General features: G+C 41.1%; 1 protein-coding gene across 2 annotated transcripts in view; it reads left to right on the top strand.

Annotated features, from left to right (window-relative positions):
• The window catches only part of pde4d (phosphodiesterase 4D, cAMP-specific), a 203893-nt gene that overhangs the window by 31422 nt on the left and 152576 nt on the right, over positions 1 to 19895 (top strand). Inside the window, exon 3 of one of the 2 annotated variants that reach the window (XM_085294715.1) lies at positions 10281 to 10519. In XM_085294715.1, coding sequence (XP_085150841.1) covers positions 10281 to 10519 — 239 coding nt within the window. Of the gene's footprint in view, positions 1 to 10280; positions 10520 to 18749; positions 19748 to 19895 lie in introns of those variants that run through there. The other variant, XM_085294714.1, reaches the window with a different exon arrangement.

The raw sequence follows: 19895 nt of genomic DNA, 5'->3' as shown, positions 1-19895 counted from the left end.
AGTGATCAAGCCTCAAGGCCTTCACAGAATCCCTAGAGATGTACACATTTTCTCTTTCAATAAAAACCTTGATGTCAGCGTACAATAAAGCACGCCTAGTCTCGAATGCACTCTGCTGTACTGTAAATCCCCGGAAATCCCATGATGTCATCTGTTGTCTGCATCCAGTTGGAATCCCTTTGTGTTTTGTATTTTTTCCTTGTGCAGCTTCTTTTAATATTATTAATAAAGGTGCTAAATTTAAATAATACTGATTTGCAGACCACTGCACCCCTTCTTCACTTTCCGAATATAATACAGGGAAAACTGCTGTGATCACTGTGTGCTGTGGAAGATGAACTGAAGTTAATTTTTATTACCCCACGGGATGCTGTGTTTTACAGCTACATTAACCACTAAGCCAAGCAGTAAAAACACACCTGGTTGTAAATGCCAGTAATTCTCACCATGGAGCCAAATATAAACCTGCGTTGTTACAGCGACCCTTTTACTGAGCAGACAAACCTGTAAGTGAGGCTTTCATATTGAAGAGTAACATGCTGGAAGCTGTGGTTATTACAGTGTCCAAAATAGACGCGGTTGCAAACAGTATGCATTCTGCATTCAGAGACAGAGCAGATAAAACCTTTGTGTTTTTTGCTTCAAATGTGTTGGTGACTTCCTGAAAGCTCACTATGCTTTCAGATAAATTTGAACTTAACGGCTTTTTTTGTTTATTTGTTTGTTTGTTTTTAACCAGGAGATTTACTGCATCTTCTGCAGGTATCGCTCTTCCTTCATCTCCTCTCTCAGTCCCCTGCTCTCTTCCTCCGTTTTGTGTTAAGTTCTTCCCACTTCTGAGACTTCTCTCATTCCCCTCTGGGCTTCACTCAGAATCCATTTAAGATTTATTCTCCGATAAAAACCAATTGCTAAATTCTGAGCACAGAGATGAATGATGTGACTGAAGATGAGGGGTTGCACATACTGAGTATAGTGCAGGCTACCTCGGGCTTGAAATTGGAATGGTGCAACCCTGTATTTTATTCCAGCTGCTGATCACAGCCGCTTTGTTAAGTAGCCTGACAAACTAAAGTGTTAGATAAATTTCAAGATCACACACCTGTTATTTTAGCACACATCGTTCCACACGTGAGTGACCCTTTTTAGTCCTTGAAAGTCAAATGAAATAGCATATATTAATAAACTGACATCGGTAAGGTAATGCTTCTTCATCTTCTTCTTTTCTTTTAATAGAGAAAATAAGGAAATGCCCTCAGTTTGCCTTCGGCAATGCTCAGACACTTTCTGCAGATGGTGTTGCAGGAAGACAAAGAAAGCAGCATCAAGGAACAGATGAAAAACAAACTAAATCCACAAAAAAAAGAAAAAGGCCTGTTTAGATACCACTTTCAGCTGTTTCTACAAAAGCCAAGCCAACTGTTTTTTTGTTTCGTCTTAATCCTCCCAAAAGGTCAACCAATTAAAAAAAAAGGGAGCCTAATGAAAAATTCTGTTTATGAAAAAGGGATGGCTTCCTGTTTGCTGTGGCCTAATTGACATGTATTAATTAATAAATTATGCACACGAAAGGGGGAGGAACAGTTTGAATCCTCAGTGATGTTACTAGAAATCTGAACTGCATGGAAATGTGTAACGTTTGATGTGCAGCAGGACCATTACTAATATGTAGCAGTGATAAAGAGTCCGTATCATCTGACTTATTCACAGCGCCAGAGGAAAAGACAGGAAGAGGACAGAATTAGCATGAAGGAAATGATATTATATGAGAGCGTGTGGCTATCCTTACGTGAATAAATGAGACCTGCATGTGTGCAAAATAACTGAATAGTGCCAAAATTGAGCCACCTGCATATCTAAGAAGACTCACATCAATAGTCGTCATCAAAGGCTTCAGCATCCTGCAGAAAAGATGAATTTTTCTTTTTTTTGTCAGATAAATTTCAATTCACATGCATTTTTGATCATTTCCATAATAAAAAAGCATAAAATCAAAGCAGAGTGTGAGCTGTGTATTGTCAACTATATTGCACAGGATGTTGATTGGTATCCAGATTACCCAGCTGGAGGGATTTCCATTGGTGATACATACTGATGCACCTGTGTGGTCAAAGCATCAGACTGGATGAACATTTCCTGTTTCTTGCAGATAGCTCCTCTGTCAGCTGTAAGCTTAGGGCTCGAGTTGGAATATGACCCTTTTTGTATTGATTTTTCTACTCCCTCTGTCACCAAAACCAAATTAAGTGAATTAAGTACTTTTACTAGCAAGAAGTAGGGAGCATGTTACTTTGTCGCGAGGCTGAGTTGGGCTGATAAAATATAAGTATTTCTAAGAGTTTCTCTGAAGGGGATTTTATTTTCTTATAGTTTATGAAAGAAAGTAAATTTGCCAACTATGGAAATTCAAAACATCTGAACATGTAACCATGCTGATGTAACTACATTTAAGCTGTAGGTTTACCAATCCTCTATCCAAGTAAATAGGGAGGTGGGGATAACTGTAATTTAGTTAAGTGCCACCACATGGTTAAACTCAAAAAACTCAAAGTTACTTCTGTAGTATAATAGGCTTATATACACTTATTGAACACTTTGTTAGGTACCCTTTGTGCCTGCAGAATTCTTTGTGCTAGCTTTATCAAGGTCCTGGAAACACTCCTCAGAGATTTTGCTCCATATTGACACAATGGCATCACATAAATGCTTCAGATTTGTTGGCTGCACATCCAGGATTTGAATCTCCTGTTCCAATAAATCTCAAAGGTGCTCTATTGGAATGAGCTCTGGTGACTGCGGAGGCCATTTGAGTAGAGTGTCATCTTCAAAAAAATAGTTCGACTTGAGCTTTGTGATACGGTGTATTTCCTGCTGGAAGCGGCCATCAAAAGATGGGTACACTTGGGTCATAAAGAGATGGACATGGTCATCAGTGATAATCAGGCTGATGTTCACTTGGTACTAAGAGGCCTGAAGTGCACCTATAAAATATCCCCCACACCGTTATACCACTAGCCTGAAGCGTTGATAGAAGGCAGACTAAATGCTTTCATTTTGGTTTTGCAAATTCTGACCCCACCATCTGAATGTCAAGGCAGAAATTGAGACTCATCAGATCAGACAGACTAGTCTTTTACTGTCTGGTTCTAATGAAGCTTTTGTTTTCTGTTCTCAGCTGAAAGGAGGCACCGGGTGTGGTTTTGTACTGCTGTAGCTCACCTTGCTTTGAGGTTTGACACATTGTGCATTCAGAGATGCTCTTTTGCAAAATTTTCTTGTAATAAGTGGGTTACTATTTCAGTTACTGTTGCCAGCTCGAAGCAGTCTGACCATGCTCCTCTGATCTCTGGCATCAACAAGGCATTTTCACCCAGAGAACCGTTGCTCAGTGGATAGTTCCTCTTTTTTTGGAACATGCTCTGTAAACTGTAGTAGTGGCTGTGTGGGGAAGTCCCAGTAGATCAGCGGTTTGTGAAATACTTAGACCAGTCTGTCTGTCATCAACATGCCACATTCAAACTCTTAAATCGCCTTTCCTTCCTATTCTCATGCTCAGTTTTAGCTTTAAAAGTCATCTTGACCATGTCTACATAAATGCTTGCTTCCATGTGACTGGCTCATTAGATATTTAGTTTAACAGCTGAACAGCTGTACCTGATAAAGTGGTTAGTGAGTTTTATATTGACCGATTTTAACTTTTGGCTGGGACAAACATCTTTGATGTTTGATTGGACTTTTAGATACGCACCTTTCCAAGAGCACAGCTGTTACAAATGGATTTATGTGCTAACTTTCTGCCTAGACTGTGTCAAAGTTACTATTGAGTATGTGCTGCTTTTCTGCCACCGCTCTTGTTATTAACTCCCTGAGAGAACTGAAGGATGGAGTAGCGATAGTGTTAGTGGCAAATCAGTTCTCTTCATTATGTATTTACTATCAGACTCCTCATCACCTTCACTGTTTCCTAAAGACTGAATTAAAAACCTGTCACATCTTGGTTGTTTACCAGAAACTGTTCATTGATTTTCACATTCACGCATTTCGACTTGACCATCATTGGGTTGGCATATGAAGTGTGCAGAGAACCCAGGAGAGTCACAGCAGACCAATTAACCTTTCAGTGATCCCACTTATTATAAAGAGCCACTTCAGGCATCAGGAGAGACAGCACAAGTGCCTAAAAATGAAGTACTGTGTCCATAATCACGCACACACGTTTCAAAAGTCTCACAACCTCAGTCACTTTTATACTACCTCTCACCCATGGCTTCTTAATTACACTGAAATCATCGTGATCACTCGTGTTCCCTCCAGTTTTACTTTGAATTTCTCGTCTTCCTTTGTTTATAATTTAAACGTTATTTTGTTTCATTTTTCTTTTCTCAGTATTTGTCTGTTTGTCTGATTACACTGTCATGATGAAGATTAACGGTCTTTTAGATGCTTGTTGTAGACATTAGTGACAGCATGTCAAATAAAAAAACAAAAAAACAAACAAATACGAATCATCCATCCATCCATCCATTCGCTTCCGCTTATCCTTTTCAGGGTCGCGGGGGGCGCTGGAGCCTATCCCAGCTGTCATAGGGCGAAAGGCGGGGTACACCCTGGACAGGTCGCCAGTCTGTCGCAGGGCTAACACACAGGGACAGACAACCATTCACACTCACATTCACTCGCACATTCACACCTAGTGACAATTTAGATTAATCAATTAACCTATCCCCACAAGCTGCATGTCTTTGGACGGTGGGAGGAAGCCGGAGTACCCGGAGAGAACCCACGCAAACACGGGGAGAACATGCAAACTCCACACAGAAAGACCCCGGCCTGATGGTGGAATTGAACTCAGGACCTTCTTGCTGTGCGGCAACAGTGCTAACCACCGTGCCACCGTGCTGCCCACAAATACGAATCAAAGGAATTTAAATTCACAGGATTCTAATAGAGCACTACAATAGGGCCTGAAGCATATTACATAAAGTGCAAGTGCAAATATAATAGCACTAGCCTGTATCGCTTTGACAAAAGACTGAATGACTATTACATAAATCGCTTAAAGGACTCTGAATGTACTGTTGGAGGAATGGTTAATCCTGACTGGGCCCCATTGATTCATTTGAGCCTGCTTTACATTTAGCCTGCAGAAAAGTGAAGGTTAAGCATGCCAGCTCCCCTCGTTTCCCTCTGCAAGCCACCGTCTGTGGCAACGAGTCTAATACAGGTAATTATGTAGGAATGAAAGGCTCAATAGCTTCACGGATGAAGATTGGCATCTTGATTAATGCAAGCATGGACGGGTGGGAGGGTGAGGTGTTTGCGCTGTACACTGGAGGGTGAGGCAGAACAGTCATGACAGAGGTGGAGAGGGAAGTCAACCACACACACACACACACACACACAAGTCACTGACGTGAAAGGTTATTCTGGGGTAATACGTATGTAATGCTTTAGAGTGATCTGCTTGGAAAATTTACTTTTCGTCGTTGAAAGGTGAACATGTGTTTTTGAGCGTTCTGTTATTACATTTGCAATCAGAGGGAGAAAAAGTGTGTGTGTGGGGGGGGGGTGTCAAACCCAGATGCAGGACACAGACTAAAAGTTCAAACGACAGCAGCTTCTTTGAAGCCGTGAGGTAATGGAGGGAAGCAGGTAGTGGTGAGTACAGGCAGAGGCCGGGGAGAGCTGGTGGCTTAGTGGGGCTGAGGAGGAAGGCTGGTGGAGTGGGCAGAGCAGGGACGTAGGGAAGAGAGTGAGTGTGGATGAGAGGATGGAGTGGCAGGCAAGGTAGTGGCTGGAGAGGCAGGGCTGAGTAGCGTGAAGGAAGGGAAATATTAAGTGTCCAGTAAGCAGCTGTTTAGGTAATAGGATGACTTTTTATGCCAACCCTAACTTTGATATTGGCCCTAAGATTGCTGCAACATCACATAAACATGTATGTCCTTTCATGTCCTCTGTCACGTGTTGTGTTGTAGCTAGGAAAGCATAAGGCTAAGGTTGCGTGCAGGTAAATGCTGGCTGTGTAACGGGCAGGAACCGAATACACAGGACTCGAAAACCAAGTTTAAACTAAAAGACAGCTTTATTGCAGAAGTTACCCAAAGTACAAATTAATCCAGGTCCAAAAAACTAGGAAACCAAGCACGGAGTAATCTTAAAGGAACACAAACTGCAAAGGAGGATCCAACCCCGAGGGAGAATACAACAAAGAACCGAAGCAAACTGAGGGTCTAAATAAACACAAGGAGATTAAAGCAGAGTGGAGACACTGGGGAAAACAGCTGAACAGAATCCAACCGATGAGACAGGGGACGCAAAACGAAACACAACACACACGAGATGACTATAAAAAATAAAATGGGAAAGTAACCAAAAAACACATAACCAGGGAGACAATATAGAATATAGAACAAAGAATAATCAAACACACAAAACCAGAGAAACCCCAAAACATCCCAAAACTCAAAACAGAGACCATGATAGAAATACAGAGTTAGTTTATCTCCATCTCCTCCTACCTCCTAACATTATGAGCAAGCAGGCAAACACACGAAGGGGCACTGGACCGTGCTAAGTGAACAAACTAGCCTAGAGTGGGTGGAAATCTGGGCCTGATGTGCTGCTGGGTTCTTTTGATCATCAATCAAAAGAAGTCAGATGGTCTTTTTTTTCTTTTTGCTAAGGAAAGCTCCTTACAGAGTGAAATGGCCTGGAAGTATCTAAAGTAGAAGCCATGATTAGCGCTAGTCACATTTTCTAAATGCTAAATAAAGGTGCTGTTAAGCTTCCTTTCCTATCTCGGTAAGCATAGGCGCAGTGCCAGCTTTTATGAAAGGATGGCAGTGTGCATCCAGTTTGACCGCAGCCGTAGAGGACGAGAAGGATGCCAAACCGAAAAGAGAAATATACAGAGGGCAGAGGAACAAGAGGAAGGGAAGAACACCAGGAATACATGGTGTGAATAAGGACCTCGACAGCTGAATTATTTTAAGTAGGTCTAATTTATTGAGTTGACAAAATGGGTAACTTGCCTCAGGTCTTAGTCCCCATGGGTGCTACAAAAAGCTCCTGGTCTGCTGGTCGTGTTAATTGTTTGATTAGCAGCAAACCTGTGCGGGAATTTTCACAATTAAAGTATAAAATCAGCTAATGAGCATTATTATTAGTTAATTCTGTCGCTATGGAAGATGAATGAAAAGTCACGTTCACTTTAAAGGCTTGTTATGTAGGGAGTAATCACCTGTAAAAGAATAATGGTTGACCCTTACTTTAATAGGAAACCCTTGTTATTCATGCAGAGCAAAAACTCCCTGTGGTTGCTGTAAGATTAATGGCACAGAATCAGCCTTGATTTATCATACCACCTCACAAACCCAGTCCGCGCGTGTGTGTATATGTGTGTGTGTGTGTGTGTGTGTGTGTGTGCAATCAAGTGTGTCGTGTATCAAAGATTGTCCTGGAGCCACTCACTACACAAATAACTGATTGCCTCCTTCCTGTCCATGAGGAGAGCGTACCTAAGAAGAATTCAAATTTCTTCAGTGGTCGTGCTTTGTGTTCAAGGCTTATTCTGCTAAACTCTAATATAGCCAATGATGGTGCTAACCGCTGCAGCTGTGCCACCCAAAATTGATAGTAATATTATTATTATTAAAGGAATTTGCATGATTTGTTGAGAAAATGGACTCTAATGCAGGAAAGCTTGCTTAAAACAGTTCTGTTTTTAAAACAGAGGCTCTGCTGCTGCCATCAAAGCAGTAGAATCAACTTTTCTGGTAACTCCTTAATGGCACATTGACCACCTGATGTGTTTCCTCCAGGTTAGCTTGCTGCTGTAAATGACTTTCTGTCCCTTCTCACTTTGTGTCACCACAGACACACACAGTCTTTCAGATAGCTCTTGCCCCCCGGCTGAACTTCTTATCAGTTTTTTTCCCTTCTGTCTTGACCCCATGTGCTATGTCATTTTCACTTTGAGCTTCCTCTATTTCTTAAGCGAGCAACTTCCTATTTGAACATTTGTTAAATCCAACAGATTGCCCTTCAGAAATTGTGTTTCATTGTATTTAATCAATCTTGATTTTTGTTAGATTTTTTTTAATTATAACCTACAATCATGGTTGTTTTTTTTTAGGTTTCAGAGAAAGCAATTTTTTTTTTTTACCTCTGTTATGTTTAATACTGAACTAAGAAAACAATTTTCACAAGTTCGCGGTGGATAAATTAATCATCAAGATGCATTCAAATGTATACTTCTTTTTTTTACGCAGAACACAGAAGTGTTATATGAAAACAGACACCCGACCGATGAGTGCTAGTTTGTGTGTAACAGGGGGTCACTCACCTGCATCACAGTAGAAAGTGAGCACTATTTAACTAAACAAATTGGACTGCAGGTTGCGGTGTTAATTTTGATAGATTCTGAGGAATTTGGTCCAAATATCCACAGGCTAGTTTACGCAGACTCACGGGAGATATTTAACCCTCCAATAAAAAATATAAATCTATAAATTAGATTACACACAGGTGCACTGTTTAGTCATTAGTACTCATCAGGCAATGTTTATGGGCAACTGACTGCACTTGGACCAAAGGGGGCTGAATAATTACGCACACCCCACTTTGCAGTTATTTATGTGTAAAAAATGTTTGGAATCATGTATGATTTTCGTTCCACTTCTCACGTGTACACCACTTTGTATCGGTCTTTCATGTGGAATTCCAATAAGATTTGTAGCTGTAATGTGACAAAATGAGGAAAAGTTCAAGGGGGCTGATTACTTTTGCAAGCCATTGTATATCTGTTTTGCCATCACTTCTTGAGAAATAGCCCATCACTGGGCCCCTGAACGAGTCACGTATTGTGTCTTGAAGTGAAAAAGATAAAAAAGGTGACCTGAGAAATGCCTTTCACAAATGACCTAGGGATCTTTTTTCACACTTGTCACAGTTGAAAAAGCACTGATGGAATTTCTGAAAGCTCACTTCTGTTAGCGTTTTGAGTGAGCCATGACTGTGAGAAGCACACACAAAAGCAGAACCTCCCCTAAGTTAGTCAAGCAACCATTAATACACCTGCACTTTCCCTTTAATTATAAAACTACTGTTTGTACAAATGTAAACACTACCCTTCAATAAACATGCTTTAACTTTAAAGCGCAGCTAGTTAGCATTTTATCCACATGGAAAATCTAACAAGGAGTACCAAGATATGTTCTCCCTATTTACATGGGCAGTGTGGAGTGGCAGGTCTACTGGGGACACCTTTGTTATGGCAGCCGCTTTTCCTCTTTTAAAATGTTCTTTTCTTTGTCCCTCAGCCCGGCCTGAAAGGTTAAGTCTGATTTTCAAAGGGTTTTTTTTTCCTGTTAAAAGAGAGTTTGAGTCTTTATGATATTGTGAGAAAGTAAGCAAGTAATGTAAATTGCCCTGAGAGAAGACTACAAATGAACACAAAATGAATAAAACTGAACTGAACTTTTTAAAAGCTATGGCGTCTGAGAGACTTGTAAAAAAATCAGTGTAATCAGTTTTTATAAAAACTGCTAAAAGAGCCGATGATTCAACTTTATGATCATTTTAGAGGCTGTAGTTTGTTGGATATTACGTTATCCTGACTGGAAATTTGATCATTTTTGCCCACCCTCTCTCTGTCAGGGATTAGGATCTATTGCAGGACAGTTGTATTATACTGCTTTAGGTTTAGCAAAGTGTACTTAATAAAATTAGATTTTTTAAAAGTCAGAGTTAAGGATGCCGTAGATCTCAAGAAAAGCCCGATTTTCTTTTCGTTGTTTTTTTTTTTTTTTTAATCAGATTGTGCTTTTCATCAATAAACAGTCAAGTGAAAGCTTGTACCAGTGGTGCTGGATGAATGGTCTGGCCACATATTGAAGGCTGAGAGAGCAAGATGTCTTTTAATGGACTTTTCTGGACAGGAGTAATCTTTGGCTTTGAGCACAAGGCAAAATTGTGCTAAGAGAAGCATCAGAAGCCTAAAACACACAGTTCATTGGTTTTTATGCCCTTTGATGGACATAACTACCAACCAAACACTGCACGCCTTAAGTAAAGGAAAGAACGAGGGATTCTGTATTTACCAAAACCACCTGACTGCCATTTTACTCCAAGCTGCTACCAGGAGTTCAGTCTCTGTCTTCCCTTTCTTTCTGATCCTGCTTTTCCCTCTTTTTTCATATTATGTTTCACCCTCGTTAGGATGAAATCTGTTATCTGTGAGGCATTTTCAATTTACCTGCTTTTCTATCATCCCCCTCCAGGTGTCCGATGACTCGTCCGACTCCCCAGAGCCGGGGCCAGTCACCTGCATGGAGCCCTTCATGGTGCGGAGGCTTTCCTGCAGGACAGTCCAGTTGCCCCCTTTAGCCTTTCGACAGGCAGAGCAGTACTACTGTGATCGCAAGCCGGAGCCGGACACAGTGACAGTCCCACCACGGCCCACAACACTGCCACTGCGCACACCGCCACTCATTGCTATAACCGCGGCTGATACCAGCAGGTAGGACGATGTGGGTGTGCTGCTTTTCTTAAAAGTGTTTTTTTAAGTCCTCCAGGTAACTTCATTTTACATACAGTTTGAAAATGTGTTCAAACTTTACTGGTGGCTGAGCTCTGATCGTTAAATACTCATGCTTAAAAGTCTGTTCCTGGAAAAATACTCATACTTCAGTTAGGAACTTGACAGCTTTATGCCGTGAGTTAAGGGAACTATATTTACCTCTAAAGAAATGCACATGTAGCATCAGATGTTTAGTTGTCACTACAAGCCAAAAACAGGTTTCAGCAGGTACATACAAGTTTTTGCCCACTCATAGACATTACCTGAGTCAGTACAAGGGCTGTCAAAAGAAGACAAGCAGCAGTCTCGCTGCCTTATAACCTCAAATTCTTCAGGTAGGTGAAGAAATACCAACATTTCACAGATGACTATTTACTGATTAAATAAAGCGTTTGATATTTACAAGTCTGATGATGTTTTCACTTCTCTGGAGTTGTACACCTGCAATGAGCTAAGTCTACCCAGGCTGAGCTTATGGCACCACTTCAGCCGTCAGACAAATCTTTTCAGAGAAGGATTCATATTCTGCACATCGAGGACACAAAGATCAAAGATGACTCCTCACCCAACCTCAACCCAGCTGAACTTTTGTGGGGACTCTTGAAGGCTGAGAAAAACCAAGAGGAAAATCTTTGGAATATTGTTAAATCATGGTGGGTGAACACAGGCAATCAAATTTTTGCGCCGCCACTGAGTTCACGCCAGCTTAAGTGTATGCTGTCGTTACGGCAACGAATGATGGCGAGACATTTTGAGATTCTAGTGTGTTTTATACAGAGATCCAACTATTCCCTGAAATCGTCAAGCTACTATTTGCAAAATAGTCCATCTATTCTCCAACTGAAGGTCACGAGGAGGGAGTAGCCTGTCCCAGCTACCACAGGGAAAGATGCAGGGCACATAGCACTAGCGCAGAGACAGACAATCATTGACACCTTTGGGTAATTTAGAATCACCAGTTAACCTAACCCACTAAGTACATGTGGGTGCTCCTTGTCTTTGGACTGTGGGAGGAAGCCACACAGACATGCGGAGACCATGTAAACTCCACACAGAAAAGGCCTCAGCCAGATGATGCTTTGAACCCGGGATCTTCTTACTGTTACTGCTAACCACTGAGCCACCATACAGCAGCATTTTATTGTATTTTAGAATCAAATGACAGACATAGTTAAAGTCCTTCCTGTGAAACAGGACTCATATAATGTAGGCAAAGAACCCAGAGAACAAAAGTAGCTAAAAATAGCTGCTGGCAGTGAGGTTTGTTCATCAATCAAAGTGAAAAAGGTTGTCATTGGACAGCCAACTCTCACTTTGTAGATGCCCGTGTATACTAAACATAGCAACAATATGAGCTTTCAGATCAGTCACATTATTTTAGCCTAACTAGATAATATGATAACTATGATAATGCAAAAACTAAAGATATGAATACAGCTCTTTATTGTGATAGATTACCTGCTTCTGACAGCTTTAAGGTGTCTTTAAGTTGAGTTTCATGGCGTGGCGAAATGAATAGAAACAATCAGAAAGGTAAGAAATCAAATACAGCATGATTTGACAGCAGTGCAGAGTGTGCTTGTTGTTTAGTGGATAAATAACATGCATTTAAATCATTCCTGTCGGCTACATGCTGTTAAGAATGTGACTCATCAGATGTAGAGGTCTAACAGAGTTCTGTTTGTCAGCACCGACACTCACTAATCTTAAAAGAGTGAATGTAATTTACCATGTGAAACATGCTAAACAAGTTAAAATCAGGGACTGAACTGTGGATTTGATTGATCTGTTGTGTAGTGCGCCGAGTCCTTTTAGGTGGCGTTTATTTTTATCCTCCGTTCTGTAACATATTGTACAGTCTGTAGTGTAGCCTCGCAGCCTCTCCGTGATTGGAAAACAAGATTGCACCACAACTAAGAAAAGAATCGCAGCCTCTCCGGAGAATGTTGGAGAATGAGCGCCTCAGATGAAATGAGGTTTGGCACAGACAAACACCAAGCCTCCAACCAGCTTGCTCTGAGGGGAGAGAGGAACAATGTACCAAACAGCATTCTGTATCAGAGCCAGTGGTCTAGTGGGAAGTCATAATTTAACTCAGAAAAGGAAATATATTCAGGCAGTTTGAAGAAGCATATAATTTCAGTGGTCAAACCTATCTGTCAGTGGAAAATCCCCATTGTCTTGGGTTAGTATCGCACTTAGAAACGTGACAAATCTACTCATCAACCCAAGGGGAAAGTGACACCCCTCTGACTCATTTTTGATCGCCTTGGCATGCTTCACGAAGCTCGGTATTTCACACACACATTGTGCTACCTGCATAACATTGTTCGCTGGCTCATCCTGTGCCAGATGTGAAAGTAAATGGATCGGCCTTCTCTGATTTTCCCCTTGGTGCCGCTGATTTGTCCTTTTCCCTTTCTCTCTTTGGCAAGTTTGACTCCAAACGACGAACAACCGACAGAGAAATGAGCAGCTCTTATTAAGCCTAAGATTGAGGAATTTGTTATAGGGTGCTGTGAACACACTTTAGCAAGAAGACAGTGCCGCTGACTTGTAGACTTCTTTTGTAAGGAAGCGTGAGAAGCTGGTGACACTCAGTTGTGTCTAAATTATATTTTCAGGCAGGCAGAGCAATTTTCAAGGCAACTCTGATTCACAATAGCGCTGAAAGGCTTTCTTTGTCTTCAAAATTGCTGTTACACGTCAAGAGCATCTTCATTTTAGGAAATACAGTGTATTTGTGTCTTTGTTTCTGGCGGTGTCGTCTGCAGCTTGATGTGTCACACATTGTCAGCTGCACTGTATAAGCAGCAGAAACTGCTACCCATAATACAGAAACATAGTCAATACTGAATAATTTATTATGGCACTGTGATAATGCCAAAAAGTGTCAAATCCCTTTTATTTGAACTTCACAAAAGGGCAGACTGTTCCCAAGTGTGGGCTGCTGACCACTCTTTAAAAAGCGTGCTGCATTTGCGAGACAGGGATTTGGTATTTTTAAAGGTGGTTTGAGAGATTATTTTAAGAAGACAAAGACAGGAGGGGGCTTGTCATCTCCTTTTCTACTTCACGTAGCTGTATTGACTTCTCTCTGCCCCAATGAGCCTTTTCTTAATTAAGGAGAACATGAAAGGGGGAACATTTTTTTGTCATCTTTCTCTAAATTAATCTGCCAGCAGTACCAAAAATACTGCTACATGTTAGATCAGTGTTTTGTGGTGTAATATATTATACGCTTGTCAACATTTCGATTATGTTACTGATTATTTTTTAAGATTAATTGTCACTCAGCTTTGACAGACTCAAAATCACAATCCATTATTTTAAACCCATATCCAGTAAATTTGACTCCTTTCATAACTGAACATAGAATGATCAATTAAAGACAAAAAAAGAGGCTTAGGGAGGAAATGGATGCTGGGATGAGTTTTAACAAAGGTCATATGTCTTAACGTTGCTTCGAGCTCCGTTCATTCATAATTCAGCACAGCAGCGTGGAAGAAATATACAGTGGGGAAGCATTAGGGTTGAAAGCGTGCCATTTTAAATGCTCCAACTGCGGTGTTTTAGTAAAATTCAGTGACATTAACTTTGTATGCTGCCAAATGAGACTGTCTTCAGTATTAATGAAATGGTCAAAAAGTGGTGCGCTGTCTTTCCATTAGATGCCCTCACATAATTAATATAAAAGAATGATGCATGAAACCGTTTCAGTGTTTTTCTCTTTGCTTCTCTTATACGACCACCAGCATTTACCCGCTGCATAACAGCTAAAAAATCTGAGTTCCCCCCAAAGCCTTACAATATATAAACACACGCTTATTGTAATATCCCAAGAGAAGCTGATTTGCTGATATTATAAATAATGTAACAGTGGAAAATAGTGGATGAAAACCTGCTCAGTTTAAATAACAGCCAACAATCTCCAGAGCTGAAAAATGAAGCTGCCACAGAAGCGCCAAAAGCTGCAATTCCTTGAACTGGGCTACTTCATGCATCCTCCAAAAATGAATCATAGACCCGTTGGACTTTGTTATCTTCATCACATAGCTCAGCTAACAAGATACAGTGGGTCCGTCTACTAGGTATCCTTGAGCAAAATACTGAATTTCTCCTGATGTATTCATTGGACTGTGAGTGTGTGCTTACATTTTATACAAGGTGCTTTAGGCATAGAATAAAGTGTGAATGTGTGTGTGATTGGCTGAGTGAGGTTTTTGTGCTCAATCAGAGAGGAAAAGTGCCAAATACCAATCCATTTATCACCACTTTGACTGACAGGTGGATACTGCTACAGGGGGCTTTAGACCATCGCTGTCTGATGTGTCACTTCTACTACTTCCAGTGGCTGGAACTGGAGTTTTTGTCCAAGGAGTAAAGATAATGAAGTTAGATGAGTTTAAATACCTGGGGTCAAACATCCGAAGCACTGGACAGTGCACAAAACAGGTGAAGACCTTGGTGCAGGGTCCAGAGGGGTGATTTATAACAAAAGGATAGCAGAAAGAGTGAAGGGGAAGCTTTAAATGATGGTTTGGTGTCTGTGATGCTAACAAAAAGACTGGGGGACGAGGTGGAGGCAGAGTAGAAGGAGCTAAAATTTTTGTTGGGGGTGCTGAATGTGGAGCTCTCAGTCAGGAGAAAAGAGAAAGACCACAGAAGAGATTCACGGATGTATCGAAGGAGGACATTTAAAGGGTTGATGTGAGAGAGGAGGATGCTAGGGTTCGGTTGAGCTGAAGACAGATGATCCCCTAAAGGAAGGAGTTGAAAGACGAAGAAGAGGAAGAAAGGAACCTGAGCTCTTGATTCTCACTTTTTGTCATGTTTGGTGCCTATTGAAGCATTTCAGTTGAGTCATCTGACCAATAATATGGCTTCACGTGTGTGGCTGATTGTATTAACAAACTTACCAAGAACGGCTCAGTGAGAATTTTATTCAGCTGCTACTTTGCCCTGATTGTCAGGCATCTGTGTGTTATTTTGCAGCAGTTCGGCCCATCTTTTGTATACAGTTTACATTAAATACAAATTAGTGTGCATGGATTTCTTTTGCACATGAGCCCAACATGTTAGGAGCAAATCAACAAAAGAGCTCAACACCAGCTAACAGGTATTAATTAACTTATTAATATGAGAAAGAAAGTGTCTTAAAAGACATTAACTGAGAACAGCACAACAAGATCAGCGCTGGATATTAACTCAATACTGGATCAAATCAGCTACCACTCTATTGATTTTCCAGACACTAAAATGTCATCTCTGGAGTGTTATGTGAGAGATCAGCTGGAAATAAACACTTATTTATTTTTCATTTTATACACACACACGTTATAGATACAGGCTAGAGATTCCACTTTCTCTCCCTTGATAACAATCCAATAGCAGTTCTGTTTTTTTCTTTCTTCATTAAAAGTCTGTACAGCTCACTGCGAGGAACTGATTGAGTTCATTCTCCTGTATGTGAGGAAACATAAGCCTGCAGCTTGACTTACTTTCCCCCCCCCAAAAAAAACATTTAAATGCAAATATTTTTTAGGCTAGCGCCAAATATAGTTATTACAGGAAGCTTAGATAACCATGTCATGATTAAAAATACGACTTAATGTAAATCAGCAAAGTGTGTCTGATAGAATCCTCCAGTACTAATAAGATCAGTATTGGAGCAATCAGGTGTAATCACTAATTACTGACCGCACTATACTTATCCCGTTCCCATTATCTCCTAGCGTTTTAATTCAGCACGAACAGAAAAGAAACACATATTGGGGGGAAATTGGCGTGACACGTGAAACAATCTAAGGATTCTAAATGTGCTCTAAAAAATGAAGGGAACGCAGTATACCAGACAGTCAGTTAAACTTCAGAGATAAAAACTACTTTCACCTGCTTTTGGTGGAAATCCAAGCAGGTGAACAGGTACACTGCCGAGACAACCACAACATAGCCCTCAAAAATTGAGTATTTTCTTCTCCAGTTTTGCTTTTTGTCATGTCCTTTTAACTGCCAGTAGCATGAGATGGTCCATGCAGCCCATTCAGGTTGCACAGGTAGTCCATCTCTCACCTTCCGGAGGGCACACCCACGCTTGCGATCTTAAAGAGGGTCGCTGTCCAACCACAGTCTCAAGAGTGTGGAGGAGATACTGTGATACTATGAGACAGGCTCTTATATGAGGAGAGCTGAGCAGGGTTATAGAAGGGTTCAACCCAGCAGCAGGAGGAGAAACAGAAGGAGCTACCAGAGCTCTAGAAAAATGACCTCCAGCGGACTACTCGTGCGTGTTTCTGACTAAACTGTCAGAAATAGAACAAAGAAGGTGGAATTAAGGCCTGTACTCACAGCCCACTAACATTTGTCCAAGAACATGTCATTTTATGTCTTTATTTTTGAGCACTGTATATATAAAAACATATATAAGATATTTAAACACTCGTGACCTGTGTTTAAATATCTTATATATGTATCCTGTGCCAGAAATGGCGCAGTGTGGTTATTGAGGTGGATGGCCAGAGGGGACATTGTTTCCACATCTAATTGTCACTCAATCAGACCCTAGCTTGCAAACCAGTAAAAAGAAAAAGAAATCATATTTCTCTTGTTAGGGACATTTCAGTACAAACCCATTGCCATGCAGCATTCGATTCATATACTAATATTAATGGAAGACAGTTTTTTTATTAATACAAAAACAAATTTGTGCCAAATGTGTCACAGTGCATAACAATTACCTGTCTGCTTTTCTCTTTTAAGCATTATAATAAACCTTTGTGTGTCTGACTCATCCATTGTGCTACTTTAAAAACAATCTTACAAATAAAAGAATAATATACAAAAATTCTTCTGAACAAGATCCACTTTGCTAAAACATCCAAAAACAATGTCCATCAAACATTCATGAAGGAGGTCAAGCAGGCGGCCAGTTAATGTCACAGATGTTTCAAGAGTGACAGCTGGGATAAACATTGATTCAGTTGCAGTTATTTGACTTTAAAATGTTCTGCTGTGTCAGTATTTTCATTATATCGACCAAAGGTTTTGTGTTGCTATGAGCAGTTCGGAGCTAAAGGGTTAAAAAGAAGAAGACGAAATCGAGGGTACAGAGTTATCAGCATTAGAGCATTGTGTATAATCCCTCTTTTCACAATTAAAACCACCCCGCCCTATAACTTGTAGCTTTTTAATATTTTTAATAACAGAGCATGCAGAAGATTACACATGGCTGTGCTGGCTACTGACAGATTTATGCGTCAACAGATGTTAGCTGTTTGCAACATTAGTGGGAAACATTTTATAGAGGGTTTGCTAATATTAGTCGGTATTGTGTTTCTTTAAGGTGACCCCAAATGCATGTTGGGATACTCTTATACCTATGACCCTGTTTAGCAACAAAGCAATGGAAAGTAAATGAAATGGCTATAGCCTGTGGTTTAAGTTTCAGGTCAGTTCTTAGAGTGTATGTAGAGTATTTGGTTCTGCCGTGCGTGTTGTTGTAGGGTGTTTGGTTGGCTTAAGTAGGTAAACTTGGACGCGTACAAAGCAAGCACATGAGCTTCTTGTGTATGCATACATGGCAGGCATGTGCTCTTTATTCTCTCTCCTCTGTCCTGCTACCAATACTCTTACTCGCCACTTCAGTCTTCTCTCCCCTCGTTTCTCAGATTACGTTTTTACGCTTAAGACTGGAGAGATGACAATCCCCACGCTGTTATTTTCTTGAGTAATGGGCTTGAGCTGCAAGGGAAGTGTGAGGAGAGGAAGGAAATAAAGAACTCTTCCCTGATAGTCCCCCTTTCCCTGAAAATGAAGACAAACAGAAGAGAGTCGGGGGGGATTTAACAAGGTGGCTGGATGTTTGCGCTCCCCTGTACCCTGTGGACATCACAGGAATGGTTTCATTAATTAGTGTGAAGGTGAACTTGTTTTACCTGCAGTGTATTTAATGTCAGCTGCTATAAAAATGCTTCTCATTTTCTCATTCCATCCAGTGCATCTCCACAAAAACTGTTTCTGTGTGTGTGTGTGTGTGTGTGTGTGTGTTAAACCTAAATCTCATTTGGACTATTGTGTCATAAAACTGGTTCAGTGGTATTATATGATATAGCGGCTCTGCACAATCCCACCCCCTGATTTTCTTTCTTTTTTTTTTCCAATCATGGAGGTTTTTAGGGGAGGTACTTTGGGTGGGTCCCTCATGTTTAATGTATTATCCTGTTCCCTATATCCTGTCGCCGCTTTTTTCCTGCAGGGGACATGAAGACGGGAGACAGTGTTGTCAAGTCCGGATGCTTTTACGCATAACTCTGCGCCAAGTTACCTTGAACTGGTTTTGCACAAGTTTGCATCATTTGGGGAGACCATCCGTCCGTTTGGACCATCCTGTGCTGAACATCTCGCACTGCCGCAGCAATACAAGCACCTTGCAGAAATGGGCGTGTGCGGAGGAAGTGGGGAGCACTTGGAAACCAGACTGACCTGAGAGTTCTTTCTCGTAGCTTTACTCAGGGATACATCCCCAAAACTGCAGTTTAAAGGTCTTCCTCGTGATGCGTAAATGGATTCGTTTTTATCTCACTGCTTCAGTGTGTTTGCGCATGGTGTCAGCGATAAAGTTGATGGAGTTAAGCTCATTACGTGAGCTAAAAATCAAAAACTGGACGTGAAGCACCCGGGTAGCTAAAAAAAGCAAAACAAAACAACAAAGTTGTCTACTTGCTTGTATTATTTGATTTTGTTTTATTAAAAAAAACTCGCAGCTGTTAGTCAACCTCCTGTAAGCTTTCCTGACTCATTCAACTTAAATGCTCCCAAAGTGTAGATTTAGTTTTTAAAAAACAATTTTATAACCAGCGTGGGGAGGAGGATGGATCCCGCCTGTGGCAAAGTGGGGACGGCGCCTCTGGTCGCTGGCGGCGGAACCGGCGTGAGTGCAAAGGCGCCCAAACATCTGTGGAGGCAGCAGAATCAGGCAGCGCTCTCTCCGCTCCACCACGCGCTGGTAGTGCGCAAGAACGACCGTGTAAGACAAAGAGGCTTTTCGGACACCGAGAGATACCTCAACCCGAGGAACATGGACCGGACTTACGCAGTGGACACGGGGCACCGACCCGGGCTGAAGAAATCAAGGATGTCGTGGCCGTCGTCCTTTCAAGGTCTTCGACGGTAAGGAAAAAATATAAAAGGAAACTGCTTATCCTCGGCTTGTTTCCTTTTAATTCCCCCTCGATGAAGATGGGCGTTGTGTGGCTGACTGAGCGAAGAAGTGTTTCGGTTCTTATTTAGTCCTAACTTTGAGAAGGTTACAGTACAT

The sequence above is a fragment of the Mchenga conophoros genome, linkage group LG12, assembly GCF_057382185.1.
Source record: "Mchenga conophoros isolate Kocher_MC1m ecotype Shallow Benthic linkage group LG12, M_conophoros_male_GT1.1, whole genome shotgun sequence".
Lineage (NCBI taxonomy): Eukaryota > Metazoa > Chordata > Actinopteri > Cichliformes > Cichlidae > Mchenga > Mchenga conophoros.
The sequence above is the reverse complement of the archived record's forward strand: the minus strand, read 5'-3'. Positions and strand labels throughout refer to the sequence as shown.